Source organism: Scylla paramamosain, chromosome 22 (genome assembly GCF_035594125.1).
Source record: "Scylla paramamosain isolate STU-SP2022 chromosome 22, ASM3559412v1, whole genome shotgun sequence".
NCBI lineage: Eukaryota > Metazoa > Arthropoda > Malacostraca > Decapoda > Portunidae > Scylla > Scylla paramamosain.
The window spans coordinates 60001-78609 of NC_087172.1; the positions used below are offsets into that span (position 1 = coordinate 60001).

At 40.2% G+C, this 18609-nt stretch overlaps 1 protein-coding gene and 1 long non-coding RNA gene across 2 annotated transcripts in view; both read left to right on the plus strand.

Annotated features, from left to right (window-relative positions):
- Positions 1-293, plus strand: part of LOC135111366 (uncharacterized) — a 5684-nt gene extending 5391 nt beyond the window's left edge. Inside the window, exon 3 of the long non-coding RNA XR_010273713.1 lies at positions 181-293. This is a non-coding gene — a long non-coding RNA (uncharacterized LOC135111366). The remainder of the gene's footprint in view (positions 1-180) is intronic.
- Positions 294-799: 506 nt separating this feature from the next.
- Positions 800-18067, plus strand: LOC135111365 (dnaJ homolog subfamily C member 2-like). The gene is made up of 17 exons (XM_064024556.1): positions 800-866; positions 1815-2023; positions 2611-2700; positions 3037-3125; positions 3495-3620; positions 4039-4126; positions 4354-4482; positions 6190-6375; positions 7104-7276; positions 8246-8451; positions 8738-8904; positions 9398-9490; positions 13970-14176; positions 14742-14873; positions 16154-16234; positions 16597-16730; positions 17887-18067. The coding sequence occupies exons 2-12, from the start codon at positions 1823-1825 to the stop codon at positions 9458-9460; spliced, it is 1518 nt and encodes a 505-aa protein (XP_063880626.1). The 5' UTR covers positions 800-866; positions 1815-1822; the 3' UTR covers positions 9461-9490; positions 13970-14176; positions 14742-14873; positions 16154-16234; positions 16597-16730; positions 17887-18067.
- The last annotated feature ends 542 nt before the right edge of the window (positions 18068-18609 follow it).

The following is an 18609-nucleotide window of genomic DNA, read 5'->3' on the forward strand; positions in this document are numbered from 1 at the left end:
GTGTGTGTGTGTGTGGGTGTGTGTGTGTACTTTTTAGAGATGACCTTCTAGTTGTTCTTCTCTTATGGTATTTTTCTTTTCTGTCTCTTTCTGTACAATATGTCCTTTATTTCCTCAGCATCCTGAATGGTATTCTTGGTAATATCTGTTTTATTTTCTCTCTACCTCTCCCTTCCACAGCACTCATCCAGGTGGAGGGGTAGAACCAGTGGGACGATGGTTCCACATATATGAGGCACGGCGTCTGCGGGGCCACCTCACCTCCTCAGTTGGGGGAAAGTGAAGAGGAGAGTGAGGAGGAGGAGGCTCAGGAGGTGGAGGTGGAGGATGACATCCACTATCTTCGCTCTCTCAACCCAGCAGACTGGAAGGTGAGAACTCAGCCAGCATGGTCCAGTCATAGCAACATAAGAATGGAGAAGACTGCAAAAGATTGGCTGGCCTACACTGGATAACTCCTGTACTAACCATGAAAATCTGTTATCCTCCTCTTCCCCATGCAGTCAGCCTTCCTATTGCCATCTGGCCTCTATATGCATATGCCTAGTCATCTAACCTCATGATATCACTTATGGTGTAGGTGCTGACCACATGAATGCTAAGCCTGTTCTATTTGTCCCACTACTCTGTGAACCAGTTCTTACTAAGCTCTTTTCAAAACCTAAACTTATCTAGCATATATAGTTCTGTCTTGATTGTTCACTATGAGAGCATCACTTACCTCTGTCATTTATTTGATTAGTATCTTTCTTTTATATATTGATACATTTCTACAACCATTGCCTTTCAGGACCAGGATCATTATGCAGTACTGGGACTCCGAAAGCACTGGTACAAGGCCTCTGATGATGACATCAAAAGAGCGTGTAAGTCCTGGGTGGCATCTGGAGCTAGAGTGTATAGTGTACTGAGTACCAAGTTTTAGTGCACCTGCTGTTTGAAGGTATTTTTATAGTGCCAGTTTTCAGTTGCAGTGTCAGCCCTTTTAGTCTTGGTATTTTTATTTTATTTGTATATTTTCAATAACTACATTTTATTTGTGCCTTGCTATGGATGTATGTGGTTGGCTGTGCTATACCAAAGCTCCTGGGGTGTAGTATGGTGGTTTGAGACTATGACTATGGCCACACTGGCAATGGTTGTGAGCAAGCAGGTGAGTGTGATAAATGGTGAGAAAAGTGGGAGCATTGTACCAAATAAGTGTGGCCACACTGACAGTGAGTGGGCGTGGGCGAGCTGTGTCTTCCTGTGGCCCACAGCGAGGAGCATTGTCAGTTGACTTTTGTCAATCATCTGGCACAGGCAGTTTGTTGCCTGCTATTGACATTGCATGGCTAATTATTGAAGTTTTGCTCACACCAATCATTTGGGATACATTTGCTAAAGTAGAACCCAAAGGGAATGCCATCATGTTGTTTGTAGTAATTACTATTAATTATGAAACCATGCCCATAACTGTTAGCTTTAACAAGCTCTTGAATTGTAGCTAGGTGGTGCATACAGAAGAGCAGAGAGAATGTGTCTGAAGAATAGTTGGCGCCCCTATGGCTATGAGTGTGAATGATATTTGTAAGAGTGTGTGGTGGTTTGTCTGGGCCACCCCATGTGGGATTGGCAACCTGATATATAGATAGATAGATAGATAGACATTATATTTTCTGATCATTGGTTTTATGCTAAGATATCTGTAAGTCTAATATAATAATTAGCATTCCCTTTGGTACGTGCTTAAAACAGGATGACCCAACACTTGGGTAAAGGAATGAGAGTGCAGCATTAGTGTGCACTTCCGTCCATTGTGTTACTCCTCACAGACCGCACGATGGTTCTGTGGCACCACCCAGACAAGCGGCGAGCAGCTGGGGAGGAGGTGAGGGATGACGATGACTACTTCACCTGCATCACCAAAGCCTATGAGATTCTCGGGGACCCCATCAAGCGACGCTCCTGGGAGTCGGTGGACCCAGAGTTTGATGACGAGGTGCCGGCTGTCAGTGCACACAATAAGGCAAACTTCTTCCAGGTAAGCGCTGATCCCCACTAAGAAGAAAATTTATTCCACAAAGAATTCAAAGGTCTTTTAACTCCATGTCATACTGTAATGTCAAATATATGTGCACACAAGGCAAGCGCTAACTCCTATTAGGAAGAAAAATGACTCAACAAAGAATTGAAAGTTCAGTATTCATTGCTATTTGGTACATCTTTTCTTTACCACTAACCACTCTGGGACAATTCTTCACATTCTACAGCCATCTCCAAACATTATACTGGCTAGAAATTGCAAAAAATCTATTCCTTTTCACCGCTTTTTTCTTGCAGGTGGTTATAAAGATTGTATACATTACTTGTAGTGGTGTGGATGATTACATATCACTGAAGGGATTAACTCCATCTCATATTGTAATGTCAGGTCTATATATTAGATTATATAACTCTCTCTCTCTCTCTCTCTCTCTCTCTCTCTCTCTCTCTCTCTCTCTCTCTCTCTCTCTCTCTCTCTCTCTCTCTCTCTCTCTCTCTCTCTCTCTCTCTCTCTCTCTCTCTCTCTCTCTCTCCATCTTCTTCAGTCTCCACCACATCTTTGTAAGGCACAGTGTTGCATTGCAGATTTTCACAGGGGTGTTTGAGTGCAATGCTCGTTGGTCCACCCACAAGCACGTTCCTGGCTTGGGCAAACCTGATGACACCAAACAAAAGGTCAGTCCAGATTAGCAGATTAAGTAACTGGAGAGAGTGATTGGCCTGTACAGTCACATCAATCTCCCTTGTACTGTTTTAGAAGTGAGATTACTAGTAGCAGAAATGCAAGTAGATATTTGGTGACAGTTTACTTTTTATAGTTACCATCATCATATGCTATGTTGATGGAAAGATAGACCAGTAATTTTGAAAGTTTGTTTAAAATATCATACACTATAATTTTCCTCAGCATAGAGGGTCCAGTAACTTACACATAAAACATCATTTCAAGATTTCTTTATGAATAGTGTTTATTTTGTATTGTTAACCGACTTAATTTTCATCACTGTGCAGGTTGATCGCTTCTATGGATTCTGGTACGACTTTGATTCCTGGCGAGAGTTTTCATATCTGGATGAGGAGGAAAAGGAGAAGGGACAGGAGTGAGTCTTCACTATTTGTATGTCTGGTCTTTTTAGAGTTATGTGTATTCCACTCCAGCCTTGCTTTATCTTCCCAAAGGCAGCAAAAATGGTGAAATTTGTATCTTGAAACATTAACATTGAATAAAATTTTAATTGAATAAGGAAATAATGCCCAAACTTAAGCCTAGACTTGACATTGGAAAAAATAACAAGAAAATTTAATATGGCTAGACAGAATACCCAGACTTATGGCAAGGAAAACTGGCACTGACATTGTTCTGATTGCTTTAACTGGTCATTTTAGTTTCTTTGAATATTTTGTAACAGTGCAATGTGACTGCAATGTTGTGGTCGCCTTCCCTTCTTTAAATCAGTCAATCTTGCCAGCCGGGAGGAGCGTCGATGGATAGAGAAGCAGAACAAGGTAGAGCGAGCGAGGCGTTGGAAGGAGGAGATGGGTCGATTGCGCAGGCTAGTTGACAATGCATATGCCTGTGACCCAAGGATAGCCAAGTATGTTTCGTTACTTATTACTGATTTTGTGTATTTTCGTTGTATCCCAATAAAAGTTGAAATTTTGTGCATTATCCCAAGAGATATTTATCACAAGGAGTACTTTTTTCTGTTGTTACATAATACTTCAAATTTCATTTTGATGGAAGGGTTTATGATGATTTAGATTGCAAAGAAGCTGTTCTTGTTTTACTTCTGACTCCTTATGAGGGAAAAATTAATTGCTGCTTTTGCTGTCTACTTCTGTAGCTAAAGAATGGGTAAGTTTATAGAAAAAGAGGGAAAGAGATGAAGAATTATATATATATATATATATATATATATATATATATATATATATATATATATATATATATATATATATATATATATATATATATATATATATATATATATATATATATTTAATTTTTTTAAGATTTAAAGAAGAAGACAAGGAAAGAAGACTGGCTCAGAAAAAGGCAAAAGCAGAGGCAATCAGGCAAAAACAAGAAGAGGAGGAGAGGGTGAGTGCACATTGTGATCTCCAGTATTAGCACCAGGCCAATCTCTAACTACTCTCGGACACATATATGCATTGATTTCTACAACAGACCAAGGCTTCACATTTTTCTCATTGATTTGTATTTTTCATGTCTTATGCTCGGAAATGCCATATATTTTGAAATACCATGCTATGTTGTCTTTTTTTTGAATGATATGTCTTCCTAATGTGTAAATTTGGTGTTTTCAGGTAAGGCAGGAAGCTGAGGAAGCAGAGAGAAAGAAAAGAGAAGCAGAGGAGGCAGAGCAAAGAGCAAAACAGGAGGTAGAAAAGAAGGAAAGAGAGGTGCTGAAGAAAGCATTCAAAAAAGAGAGGAAGGTGAGGAGGAGGGTAGAATCTGCTTGACATGTAAGAACTTACCACACACTTGTCTTTGACGCTTAAACTGCTGTGATCGCTAACATAATCAAAAATTCTCCTGACAAATATATTGAATTTTCGTGGTGCACTTTCTTTCTAGTGTGTTCTAACTGACTGTCTTCAGCCTCTTTTTCATCACTGCAGTGTTGAGTCTCTTGCTACCTCCTACTGCTATTTTCATGCCAACTGCTCTTCTGATCTTGCTAACTGCATGCCTCACTGCACAAGTCTTTCTTCTTTCTTTCATCTCTATTCTGTCTACCTCTTTAATGCAAGAGTTAACCATTATTCTCAATCATTCATCCCTATCTCTGGTAAACTCTGGAACTCCCTGTCTGCTTCTGTATTTCCACCTTCCTATGACTTGAACTCTTTCAAGAGCGAGGTTTCAAGGCACTTACCCTGTTTGTTTGACTAACACTTGACTGTGTTCAGGAGCCAGCACCTCAGTGGGCCTCTTTCTTCTTTTTTTTTTTTTTTTCAGTCTTTGTTGTCCTTGGCCAGTGATCCTCCAATATATATATAAAAAAAATAATAATAATAATAATGATGATGATGATAATAATAATAATAATAATAATAATAATAATAATAATAATGATCCCTGGCTATGGCAAGCAAGCCCACTACATTATATCCTTTCCTCCTCCTGTTCCTTTCCTCTCCCCTTTCACTTTCATCTTGTCGCAGTCCTCCCTTCCTGTCACCTGCCCCTATAGTTCTCATGACTCATGCCTGGAGCCATCATTCTACCTGGCAAGTCTTTTTTTTTTTTTATTTATTTTTTTTTTTATCATTCATTTTAAGGCTACAAAATTTGCTAAAAAAAAAAGAAAAACTAAAAAATGAAACTCTACCCACTTTCATCTTCTGTAACATTTCACATTAAAATATTCTCATTCATTATATACTTTCAGATTTATATTTTTTTTCCTTTTTCTTTGATGTCATTTTTTAAATGATTTTGATACAGTTCCTGTTCATAAGGGGCTGAGAGGACTGCATTTGTATTAGAAAGATGGAAAGAGCATTAAATTTAGTGTTCAAATGTGTAAATTAATTTGGAAACTAAAAAAATATATATACAAATTATGATTGCCTGTATTTTGTTCACGTAAATAATTTTAAAAAGCAACGTGAAATAGAATAAAGCACACATTCTTTGTCATTGCATAGATGTGATGGTGACAGTGATAAAGAACATCTCTGTATCTGTCTATCTTTATTTGACACCTCTTGATAAATACTCCATGAGGACATAACTGCAACAGATTTCTCTATTTAGTCCTGCCCTTGTATTCCCTTCCTCTTTGCTCTGAACTTCACATACTCTCTCTTCACCCTTTCCTCACATATTTCAGTAACATTTTTTATGCAAGATCTTTGGTCAAGGGCAATAAAAAGGGGGGAAAGAAAGTCCACTGAGATGCTAGTCCCAAAAGAAAGATCATAAGGATTATCCAGAATTGTTGGATAAGTGTTTTGAAAAGTTGGAACCAGCCATTTTAAAGAGTTCAAGTTATAGGAAGGAGGATCTTGTGGAGCAGGCAGGGAGTTCCAGAGTTTACTAGAAAAAAAATAGCAGTAAAAAGATAGCAAGATATGCAACATTGCAGCAATAACAGAGAGGCTGAAAATCATTAGTATATTATCCTCTATTCCCAGATGCTGCGGACTCTCTGTAAGGACAACAGTTACTTTGCATCAGAGGAGGGGGAGCGAGTGCAGACCATGACAGATGTGGAGCTGCTGTGTGAGGCACTGGAGCTGACCCGCCTGGAGGAACTCAACAAGGAACTAGCACAAGTGGCCCAGGACAAGATGCAAGGGTGGGAGGTACTCATGAAGGAGGTGAGGGAGGATCAACAGTAGTAGTAGTAGTTAATTGACAAAGGTGAGTGAGAGAGATCAACAGTAGTAGTAATAGCAGTAGTAATTTTTTGACACAGGAGGTGAGTGTGGAGGGCCAACAGTAGTAGTAGTAGTAGTAGTAGTAGCAGTAATTGTTGCTTATATAAAAAAAAAAAAAGCATAATTTTTGTCATTCTTAAATCAAAAAATTTCCTAAGCCTTGAACCCAAAAGCTGCTCCAACAGACATATGGGTATCTGCATCACTTTTGAAATGAACTATGTTAGGTCTATTTAAGTCATGTTACATTACCTTATCTGATTAGCTAAATCTAAAGTAGCATAAAGCAAGCTAATCTAAATTAGAACAATCCACCCCAAATGATCTGGATATTCTGTATGACCTGTTTTCCCTAGGATAGTCAAACCTTTCAGACTATTTCTCCACTGATAGTTATGATTAGTACAAGGAGTCCTTGGTGTATGACAGTCTTGACTTTTGTCCTTCATATGTTTCTTTTACAGGCACAATAGTTATGTGTTTATGTCCTAGACTATGACTTTACAGTACAACAGTATTAGTATTAGTGATTGACATACTGCAGGTAGCTTACTTATGCTGGTTCTGACCTATGCAGAAAATCAGTTTATAACATGGCATAGGAACAGAACTCTGTCATAACTTGAGGACCCCCTGTAACACTTCTTTGCCTTCTCTCTCTGTTGTAGGTGAGTGAGGTGCGCAACAGGATCAAAAAGGAGAGGGAGGAGGTGGCAGCAGCGGCAGCAAGGGGAGGGGGTGGAGGAGGAGGGGAAGGTTCATCACTCAAAGTCTGGAATCAAGATGACCTCCAGCTGCTCATCAAAGCCGTCAACCTCTTCCCTGCCGGCACAACAAAGAGGTGAGCTGGTTCATGTGTGTGTGTGTGTGTGTGTAAATTGCTTCTTTTTATATATTTTTTGATATCTTATTATTATTGGTGGTCCACAAGGCTGTCCCTTTCCACTGGGGCTGACAGGGATAAGAGTGTGAATGACGTGTCATTCACCTACATTCGTCTGCTGGTCACCAAACCAGCTGTTCCCCATATGGAAAGAGGTCAGAGCTTGTAGTGATTGATCTTTGGGTAGGACTGAGACCATTCACACACCGCACACTGGGACAGTGAGGCCATAACCCTTCAGGTTACATCCTGTACTTACTTGCTGCTAGGTGAACAGGGGCTACACATGAAGAGATTCTCCCAGGACTTGAACCCATGCCTTCTCGGTTGTGAGCCGAGCATGCTGACACTAAGTGGTGTGCATGTGTGTGTGTGTGTGTGTGTGTGGTGCCTTGTCTGGGCCAGCTGATGTGAGATTGCTGGCCTAGTATATAAATAGATGGGTTTTTTTAAGCTTTAATATTTTATTTGATTGATATATTGCCTTATTCTTGTGTTTCCATGTGTGTTTTAAAATGACTAATATCAAGGTTGTTATCTGATCCCTACTACTGTTCTCTACATACACACCATTTAGGTCTTCACGTGGTATAGGGAATATAACAAAGGTGACATTTATAAAATTCTCAGGATCATAATTAGGATAGAACAAGACACAATGGGTTCAAGCTTGAAAATAGTTAGAGAGGAAGAAATTGGTCCTCAGATGGAGTAGTAGATGAATGGAATGGACTCAGTAATCAGGTTGTTAGTGCTGAGTCATTGGGGAGCATTAAAGGATTAGACAAATTTATGGATGGGAATGATAGGTGGATATAGGTAGATATGTTTCATACAAGGATGGCTTCTTGCAGCTCCCTTAATGTTAGGTTATGTTTTTAAGCATTGCTGTACTTAGAAGAACTCATTGAACCCTCCATGCTGCAGGTGGGAGGTTGTGGCAGAGTATATCGACCAACACACAGCCACCAGCATCACCAGGCTGGCCAAGGAGGTGCTCAATAAGGCCAAGGAGCTGCAACACTCAGACAAGCACATGAGGGAGGCAGCCAACAAGAATGCCTACCACAGCATGGAGAAGGCACAGGCTCGGCAGGTGATCAGCGACACCACAGCCTCCCAGAGATATGACAGTGAGTTCTTGCTGTTATGCTGACATTCAGATAATTCTTTTGCATCTTTGTGTAGTTTTATATCATGTTGATGCTTGGGTAATTTCTCATTTCTCTTTTTATACTAATTAATTATTACCATGAGTCTTCTCTGTATGAACTCAAGAGCTTTCTCCCTTCTCTGTGTAACTGCTGTGAATTGTCTTTTAGCTCTATACAATATCACCAGTTGAGCTGTGAATCAATTCCAAGATATTTTAAGAAAAAACATGTTTTTAGGCTGATGTTAGATCTTTCCTTTGTGCAGCACCACAGGAGATGCTGGGGATGAACACTGCTGCTTGGGGAGCTGAGGAACAGAGGTTGCTGGAGCAAGCCCTCAAGACCTATCCAGTCTCTACTCCTGACCGCTGGGATCGCATTGCCAAGTGTGTCCCCAACCGAACTAAGAAAGACTGCATGAGGCGCTATAAAGTCTGTATATGTGTGTGTGTGTGTGTGTTTGTGTGTCTGATGATGTGTTGCTTGCTATTCCCTGTATGTGAGATTGTGGAGAAAACAAATCAGGTTTATCTTGTTTATGGAGTGACACACTCTTTTTCTCTCTCTCTCTCTCTCTCTCTCTCTCTCTCTCTCTCTCTCTCTCTCTCTCTCTCTCTCTCTCTCTCTCTCTCTCTCTCTCTCTCTCTCTCTCTCTCTCTCTCTCTCTCTCTCTCTCTCTCTCTCTCTCTCATGCATTTATCTTTTGATCTGCTTTTATCTTTGTGGTCCCTCCATAAATGCATGGAGATGTAAGTGCTATGTGTGTGTGTGTGTGTGTGTGTGTGTGTGTGTGTGTGTGTGTGTAGTGAAGGTTTTATATATGTGTGTGTGTGTGTATGTATGTAGTGAAGGTTTTATATAGTGCACAGTAGACACTGATGTTATTGTAACTTTTAAGTCTTATTCTCACATGATGGCATTTCAGGAGCTTGTTGAGATGGTGAAGGCAAAGAAGGCGGCTCAGGCTGCTGCAGTGGGAAAAAAGTGAGGAGCCAAACCCTGCTGTCTTCTTTCCTTTGTGAGTTCAGATGTAGCAAATTCTTGTAGCTGTTGTGTGAAGCAATATTGCTATCTGAAAATCTATCTCTTGTTCTATTTTTAAGCATTATGTCTCAGCAGTGCCACTTTTGGACTACCTGAATTGGAGGGGCAGCTACATATATTGATGGGGACACAAAAGTGTAGCTAGGGATCTGTTTCTTTCCCCTCCACTTCTCCCTTTCTCTCCTTTATAACCTCATCCCCCAACTCTTCCATCTCTTCCATCACACTTCACTTCCACTGCTTCCAATAAGTTGTCATGCAAAAAGCAAAATTAACACTTGGAAAAGTATTTTTAAGTGCTATGGGAAAACTGCTAATATTGAAAATTAATGTTGATAAGTGCAGAATTCTATACATTGCAGAAAGCAGATGCAAAACAGCATGTGCTTTTCCTTATCATCATAGTGTAGCTCTGGAGGACAGAAGGGCAATCTCCATTAATATGGCAGTAGCCACAAGGAAGCCACTTCCTGAAGAATGAATGGATCTGTGGCAGTTGTATAAAAAATTACAAGACGTGTGAAAAAGTGTGCGGTGATTGTGACTATAATAAGAAGTAATATGCAATGATGACCATGTGATTGCATACAAATGTGTACCTTCTTAATTTTCTAAAGGAAAACTACAGTCTTAAGTTTGATTTTAAAGTAACACTAAATTTACAAGGTGGGTAAGAGTAAAGATGCCACATGAAGAGCTGCAGGTAAATGCTGTGATTAGTGTAGATCCTAATGAAGAGTTACCATAGAAAATACACAAACATCATTGAGACAATAGTTGTGACTTAACATGCTTATACACATTCACAGGTCCTTGATACACATGATTCAAGCCTGACACTTGAGGAATATTACTTTGTAAGTAATGGAGGTGCAGCTCAGAGGTGTTTCAGAATATAGCTCTCAGTGGTTGATGCATGGAATAAGTTCATGATGTGCGATTCAGTACCTCAAATAAGTGACTCAGTCTGTGATATAAGTAATAATGCAAGCTGTTGAATCATGGATGTGCGCCTCAGAATGTGTGACCTCGTAGCTTTGCCCGGACCAGCATAGTCAACCCTAACCTAGGCCAACACAGCCAGTAATAGCTTTGTGAAACACCAAAATATAGATAATCATTATTATCATCTGCAGCCACCATGCTCACCCACCACCTACACAAAATTTAATGTCTTCCACTGGTATATATATAATATATATATATATATATATATATATATATATATATATATATATATATATATATATATATATATATATATATATATATATATATATATATATATATATATATATATATATATATGGTCATGTGTGTGTGTGTGTGTGTGTGTGTGTGTGCTATAATTTTTGTTCATTGTTCGCATCTCGCTATGCACTCTACCTTCCATCATATCTTCAGTTTTAAGCCTTTCGTAACGACATCATAAATTTGTGGATTGACTTTTATTTATTTATTTATTTATTTATTTTGTAGATCAAACCTGCTGTTTGGGTGTTCCTTTTTCACGTGATCGCATATCAGGGTCTTCTTTGAAGTATAAAGCACCACGTTATCTGCGACCTTTGATTTGTGACAGATATCATATGGTCATTATTAATAAAAGGAAGCAGATGGTAATAGTGAACTGCATTACATAACCACGCATCTGTCGCTTTGATAAACCAAAATGCAGTATTTCTGCTACTACTACTACTACTACTACTACTACTACTAGTAGTAGTAGTAGTAGTAGTAGTGGTAATAGCTGTAGTAGTACAAATACTATTTCATATGACACAGAGACATGAGAAATAATAATAATAATAATAATAATAATAATAATAATAATAATAATAATAATAACAGTAAAATTATACGAACTTAACACTGTTAGGCTCGTAGTGCAGAAGGTTGGCGGGCAGTAGCGGCCAATCAGACAGACGGACGTGTAGGGGAACTAAAACTACAGATAGCGACCTGATATCTACCCCGCCAGCCTTCATGATTGCGCTGAGGTACCCCGCCACCCAGATAAACCTCATTTGGCCCCAAGCCCACTGCACACACACGGTAATTCTTGTAGTGGTGTAATTGTAATGGGCGATTGTTGTTTATTTACTAAGTGGGTGGTAGTGTGTAGGATTGAGATCGTGGTGTGATGGTGGGTTATAGTGGGGGTGGTGTGGGTTATTGACACTATAACGCAGCACTGCACACACAAACAGACGGTAAATTTTCTAGTGATGTAGTAGTAATGGACTGGTGTGGGTTATGCATATTGAGAAATGGGTGGTGGTTGGTAGGATTGAGGTCATTACTATCGGAATGGGGCTGGTGGTTGTGGAGAGTACTGTGGGATACGTACACTTTATATTAAGCAACACAACACACGTTACCTCATTTCCACACACAACTCGCCCCCGTGGACAGTTATGGTTTGTCATTTGCCAGTCATCCTCTATTTATACTTGTACACGTCAAGACGAGCCCTGCGGCAGACAAAACAGACTTAGTACTGAGTGATGACAAGCTCTCAGGTGCTGGTTTGTTTATCTCCCTCAGTGCGGTGATGTGACTGATTTTGTGGCGTCAGCTGATAGTCTGAGGTGGCAAGGTGGCATCTGTCAACAGCAGTCGGGTGTCTCCTGCAACAGTGAAAGCATTTGTAAACAAAGTCAAGTGCCACGTGAGAGCCTTGACTTTCTTGTCTGTATAGCTGTGTAAATAGGGTGAAGCGGTTCTTGGCTTGTGTTGTCTTTAGTATAGAAATGCTTAAACTTTTAGAGACGATGGCTTGCTGCTGTTGACAGTTGCCACTTCACAGACTGAGAATGATGCCTTCATACTGTAAAAATCTTAAACATTGCAACAACACAATAGGTATAGAAATTAATTGCAGTACTGTATAGTAGGTTAAAAATTGCACATGTATGGGAATGAACATGTGGCAATGGAAGTTGTGGCTGTCTTGAGCTGTTTTATCCAGTACACTCATCATAGGGCCTGGGTGAGCCACAGGTTGTGATGTATGGCAATACACTTCTCATCAGTGATCAAGCTTTTGGAATCACCTTATAGAAGTATTACAGCATCCTTCTCATTATTATGAGATTTTCATCTTTCTGCTTTGAAACCAGCTTGCAGTGACCTGACATTTCTGGTCAGTCAATCTTTGCTTTAGCAAGAGTGACTACAATGTTTCATTGAGTGAAGAGTCACGTACTGTGACCTTTGAGCTGCTGTAGGTTCAACTCGCTAGTATTGGTTAGAGGCAGTTATGATGTAGGGGCATAAATGTAATGCTTGTGCAGTGCCTCCTTTTGTAACGTGTCATGCCATTCTTGATGTGATCAGTGCAGGATGATAAGACCCGGGTCACATTGACTCCATGTATTAATTGAATCGATCAGATCCTGAGAACGTGAGAGAATGTGAACCAATTCTCATGAGGGTAGAAAGTAAACTGGTAATGTACAGCTCAGCCTTACAGAAACAACATTGCAGATTTATGTCAGTGCACAGATTTACTTATCCTTTAACTGACCATGCAGATGAATTTGTCTGCCCATGAAGCTTATTAAGTAGGAAAAATCTAGTTTTTGCCATGTCTACTTAGATGAATTTGTTGCCTATCATTCTCTCTCTCTCTCTCTCTCTCTCTCTCTCTCTCTCTCTCTCTCTCTCTCTCTCTCTCTCTCTCTCTCTCTCTCTCTCTCTCTCTCTCTCTCTCTCTCTCTCTCTCTCTCTCTCTCTCTCTCTCTCTCTCTCTCTCTCTCTCTCTCTCTCTCGTTTTAGGTATTGGGACCATAGCGTCTGTCAGGAGCCAATATATTTTTTTGGATTCTTTTTAATAAGCATTCTTTTCCTCTTTAAAGAACATCTTACAGTTTCATTATCAGATTACTGAGTATAGTGTTTATCACTGAGCTCATGAAATATCTTATCAACTATTTTGCCTGTGATAAGGATTAAGATGATGTGACACTGCTCTACTTGAGATGATATCCTCTCTGTGATATCTATGATGACTCCAACATACATCTTTGATTTTTTTATATTTTTTATGTGATGAGACTGGTTTTGCTGCATCACCATTGATGCATCTGATAGTTTAAGTGTGTCTGCAGATCTTGACAGTTGCTTTTGTGGGATTCTAAGAACTGACTTGCTTGAACAAAAAACTGCCTTGATGCTGGTGACTTATTTGATGATGTGTTGAGCTTTATTTATCACAAGGTACTTGAGGCATTCTCAGTCTGGATATCTGCAGTTTAACGTACATAAGAAATTTACAGCATACATACTTCATTGTTAACTGAATAGTATTGTCTTGTGATCTGGTGCCTGTGTATTTGTTTTTCATATGCTTCCTGTGGGAGTTGTTTCAACACCTCAATAGATTGCTTGCACAAGTTAGTACTTAGACAGAAGGATTGACAGCACACCCATGCTTATGTTCCCTTTTCAGGTGTTGCCCTTTAGGTAGTGAGGAGAGACAGGTACCAGCAGGAGCAGTAGTGTTAACAACAGCAGGATGGGGAGCTTCAGCAAGATCCTGCCATACTCCTGCTATGAGCTCGGCCACTGCTGGAAACACTCGTGCTCCTCAGCCTCCTTTGAAATCTGTATCATTGGGTTCATTGAAAGCATCAAAATCTATGGTGTGGTGTACTTGGTATGTGACCTTTTTTTTTTTTTTTTATGTTAGAGGGATACTATCCTCATTGTGTCTAGTAAACTGTTCTGGCAACTGCACTGGCTTCCTAAGCTTCATGGAAGTTTAGAATATAATTTAAAAAGGTAACACTTGGCAGTAAAGGGGTGATTGCGATAAAATATTGCATTGCATCTACTGTAATTTTATTTTGGCTCATTAGAATTATCTACAGTTACTGAAAATGTGTGTGATGGTGTCATTAGGTGACAAAATGTTAAAGATTACTGTTACTATATTGGTAAAAAGAGGTGAAAATGGATTATAGCTATGCATAGAACTTTTCATATCAATTACCTTATGCCATGATAGATCTGGTGTAAGTAGAGTGTGAGGTGAAGGGGAATATGATTTTGCTTTCTGGCTTCAAAAGTGGAAGGAAGACTTTGATCAGGAGTTAATAATTTTACTTGCTTGCTTTCTTTATTTCTCCTTTTCTTTCCTTTTTCTTTTGAATTGGGAATGACACTTTGTATTTTGAGGTTTATCTTTGTAATATTAATGACTTGCATTTGTTTGCCTGCAGCTAACCGGTCTTGTGAATGCTCGGAAAATAAGTATGAAGTATGGAAAAAAAGCTCTTGAAGAACTACTTAACATCAGTTTGTTTCCTGACAGTCAATGCTTTTGGGTACATTGGCTCCTACTGTGTTGTCAGGTGAGCATGCCAGATGTGGCCTTTCCCATGCACATGTTGGGGCAGTTTGGAAGTAGTAAGTGTAATATACATGCTATTATACTGAGTGTGTCATGCTTGCTTTTACTCTGGGAAATTTATATGAAACCATGGAGTTGCATAACAAAGTAATCTTTTTCTGTTTATTTACTTATTTGTTTATTTATTTTTTATGTTTTTGTGCATGGATAGTCAATTAATTAAGATATAGTATAGTTTATGTGAATGAATACACATTTAAGTAGTCAGTGGTCATAGTGTGTTGTGATCAGCTCCCACAATTCTTGTTACTACACAAACCAAGTATAGTGCATGAGTTCTTGTTGGTTAGTTTGGAGAGAGGAGGTGACCATAGGATATTGATGAAGGACAGCCATTGAAGCACTTCATCATTAGCATATAAAATGACAAAAAAATTAGTATTTTCCAGTTGGAACAAGATAAAATACTGTAAAATTAGTATTTTCCTGTTGGAACAAGATAAAATACTGTAAAATAGAAAATACTGTATTTGACAGTTTATAAGACATATGGGGTTATAAGATGCATCTCAGTTTGGGCAGGCATTGAAAAAAAAAAAAAAGATAAATAAATGGGTTTAAGCTCTGTATATGAAGTGAAGGATTTAACCTGACATTTGATGCCCTCTCATATGTATTCAGATCCTTCATATGTATTCAGATCTCTCTCTCTCCAGGAGAGAGAGAGATGCTGATTGTTAAAGGCAGTGTGTGAAGCCTGCCCACTGTCTTTGTATATACAGGTTAGGGTGTGTGTGTGTGTGTGTGTGTGTGTGTGTGTGTGTGTGTGTGTGTGTGTGTGTGTGTGTGTGAGTGTTTGTTTGTTTTGTATCCTCCACACTGCTGGTCTTAATCTAGCTTGCCAAACTAAATGAAGTCATCCACAGCCACAGCCTTATTCTTCCTTTCATTTGTATCTACACAGTCCTATGAGCAGCTCCTCCTCCTCCTCCTCCTCCTCCTCCTCCTCCTCCTCCTCCTCCTCCTCCTCCTCCTCCTCCTCCTCCTCCTCCTCCTCCTCCTCCTCCTCCTCCTTGTCTTCCTTCTATTATTCCTGTTTCCTTGTATGTCTTATTCCTCCTCCTCCTCCTCCTCCTCCTCCTCTTAATGTTTTCTCTTTCACTGCTGTTCATGAAAGTGTTGAAGAAATATTATTTATATCTGGCAGTGATCAGACCTCATGTACAGGTGTGGTCCCTTACTACAGACACAGCCTAAGGTAACCTAACCCAATCATTTCAGAAGGTGGAATTTGAGTCGGCCAAGCTTCAGAAATGCAGGAAGGATTAGCGGTGATGACTGCAGGCTGCCATCGACCCGCAGGTAATTACTGTCTATTTGTCTGGTCAACTGTCTATATTTATATTATTCCTGCTGGTCTGGTCTATTTATATTATTCCTCCTGCTGAATCCACTATTTTTCTCCACTAATGTATTATTCCACTATGTCAGCCAATGTTAAATACAGTTACTTTGCATCTTTAAACTTCAGTCTTCCCTTTATGTGTGACAATAACAGTTTCAATCTTGGATATGATATGTCACTCAGTCATTCAGTCAGTCAGTCACTCAGTCACACAGTTATTCATCAATGAGTGAGTCCTACCTTCACTGTATACCCAGTGTGTATACAGTGATAGATTTCACTCACTCACTCACCCCTCCCACCTGCTTCCCACCCCCAGGTCATCACAGGAATCAAATGCAGCATCAGTATGGCTCACCAAAACACTTCCCCTCACACTGGTGGTGTTGACCTGCCTTGTGAACACCTGCCCTCCTGTGTTCCTGCCCTTAATAGCCCTCCAGGTGACATCAGGTAAGTCAGACACCTATCTTTCACTTAATAGCTCTCTCAACCCCTAGTGGAAAGGCTACTACTACTACTACTACTACTACTACTACTACTACTACTACTACAGCTGGCCACACACATTTAAAGTCATTTTTTTAATTTTTACAAAGTTTAGACATAGACAGATAGAAGAATTTGTTTGTTGAATGCCTAATTGCCTCATTTCTGGTATTTTAATGATTTTTTAATTGTTAGGCAAGGCGCACATTGAGACGCAGGGCAGCACAGAGCAGGGCAGACGCAGGGCAGGGCAGGGCAGGGCAGCACAGGCCGCAGCACAGGCGTGGTGCGCACATTGAGAAGCAGGCTGTCATCCTGTGCGGTAGTGTTTGATCATGGCTGTTGCCAAAAATTACTTTGGAAACCTTAGTTCCGATTCCGACTCAGGAAAACGAGTTGGAGAAAGTAATGTTATTATATGACATTTGTAGAGCAAAGAGGTCAGTGTGGAGGAGTGAATACTTGGAGAAGAGGAAAACACATGGAGAATTTGCCCATAACTCGTTCTTATAAGTTCCTCTCATATAATCAGGATGACTAGTGTCATACAGCACTCTTTGATGGGCGAACAGCCTCTATGAGTTGCTCTGTGGACGACATTGTGAGTACTAAAGAGCAAGTTGCTATCAAGCTGCGCCGCACGTGGCACAGGAAACTGCGTTCGAACGACTGCGTCGCGCTGGCCGGCACAGGTCTGCATCTGTGCTGTGCTGTCCCTGCGTGTCAATATGTGTGCTTAGGTTTAAACCGGTGAGATGCAGTTTTCTGCCCTGCTCTGTGCTGTGTCGCCCTGTGTTGCCTGCGTCTCAATGTGCGCCCGGCCTTAGGGTGTTCAAGGGTTTTTTTTCATAATATTAGTGATAGTTTTGCAGGCTCTGCTTATTTATCTGTCTGTTATTTTATCTATTAATCTCTCAGTTTACCCCATTTATCTAAGTATCTGCTGGACCTAACCTAACTAGGCCTATCTCTGCTTGTCTCAATGTCTATCTGTTTACCTAATCTAACCATCTATCTCTCAGTCTATTTAACTTTGTTTAACCATTTATCTATCTCTCTATCTCAATCTATGTAAACTAAGTACCTACCTAATCTAACCATCTCTATCTCTCTCTCTCAGAATGTGGATGAGGGGACAAGAGAGCCAGTGTTCCAAGTACCACCACCATCACCACTGCCACCACCACCACCACCACCACCATCAGGAGCACAGATTCACTGAAGTCTCTACCAAGATTTCTTTGAGTTTTTTGATAAATTTAACTTCCAGGAGAGAGAGAGAGATGCTGATTGTTAAAGGGCAGTGTGTGAAGCCTGCCCACTGTCTTTGTATATACAGGTTAGGGTGTGTGTGTGTGTGTGTGTGTGTGTGTGTGTGTGTGTGTGTGTGTGTGTGTGGTGTGTGTGTGTGTGTGTGAGTGTTTGTTTGTTTTGTATCCTCCACACTGCTGGTCTTAATCTAGCTTGCCAAACTAAATGAAGTCATCCACAGCCACAGCCTTATTCTTCCTTTCATTTGTATCTACACAGTCCTATGAGCAGCTCCTCCTCCTCCTCCTCCTCCTCCTCTCCTCCTCCTCCTCCTCCTCCTCCTCCTCCTCCTCCTCCCTCCTCCTCCTCCTCCTCCTTGTCTTCCTTCTATTATTCCTGTTTTCCTTGTATGTCTTATTCCTCCTCCTCCTCCTCCTCCTCCTCCTCTTAATGTTTTTCTCTTTCACTGCTGTTCATGAAAGTGTTGAAGAAATATTAGTGTATATCTGGCAGTGATCAGACCTCATGTACAGATGTGGTCCCTTACTACAGACACAGCCTAAGGTAACCTAACCCAATCATTTCAGAAGGT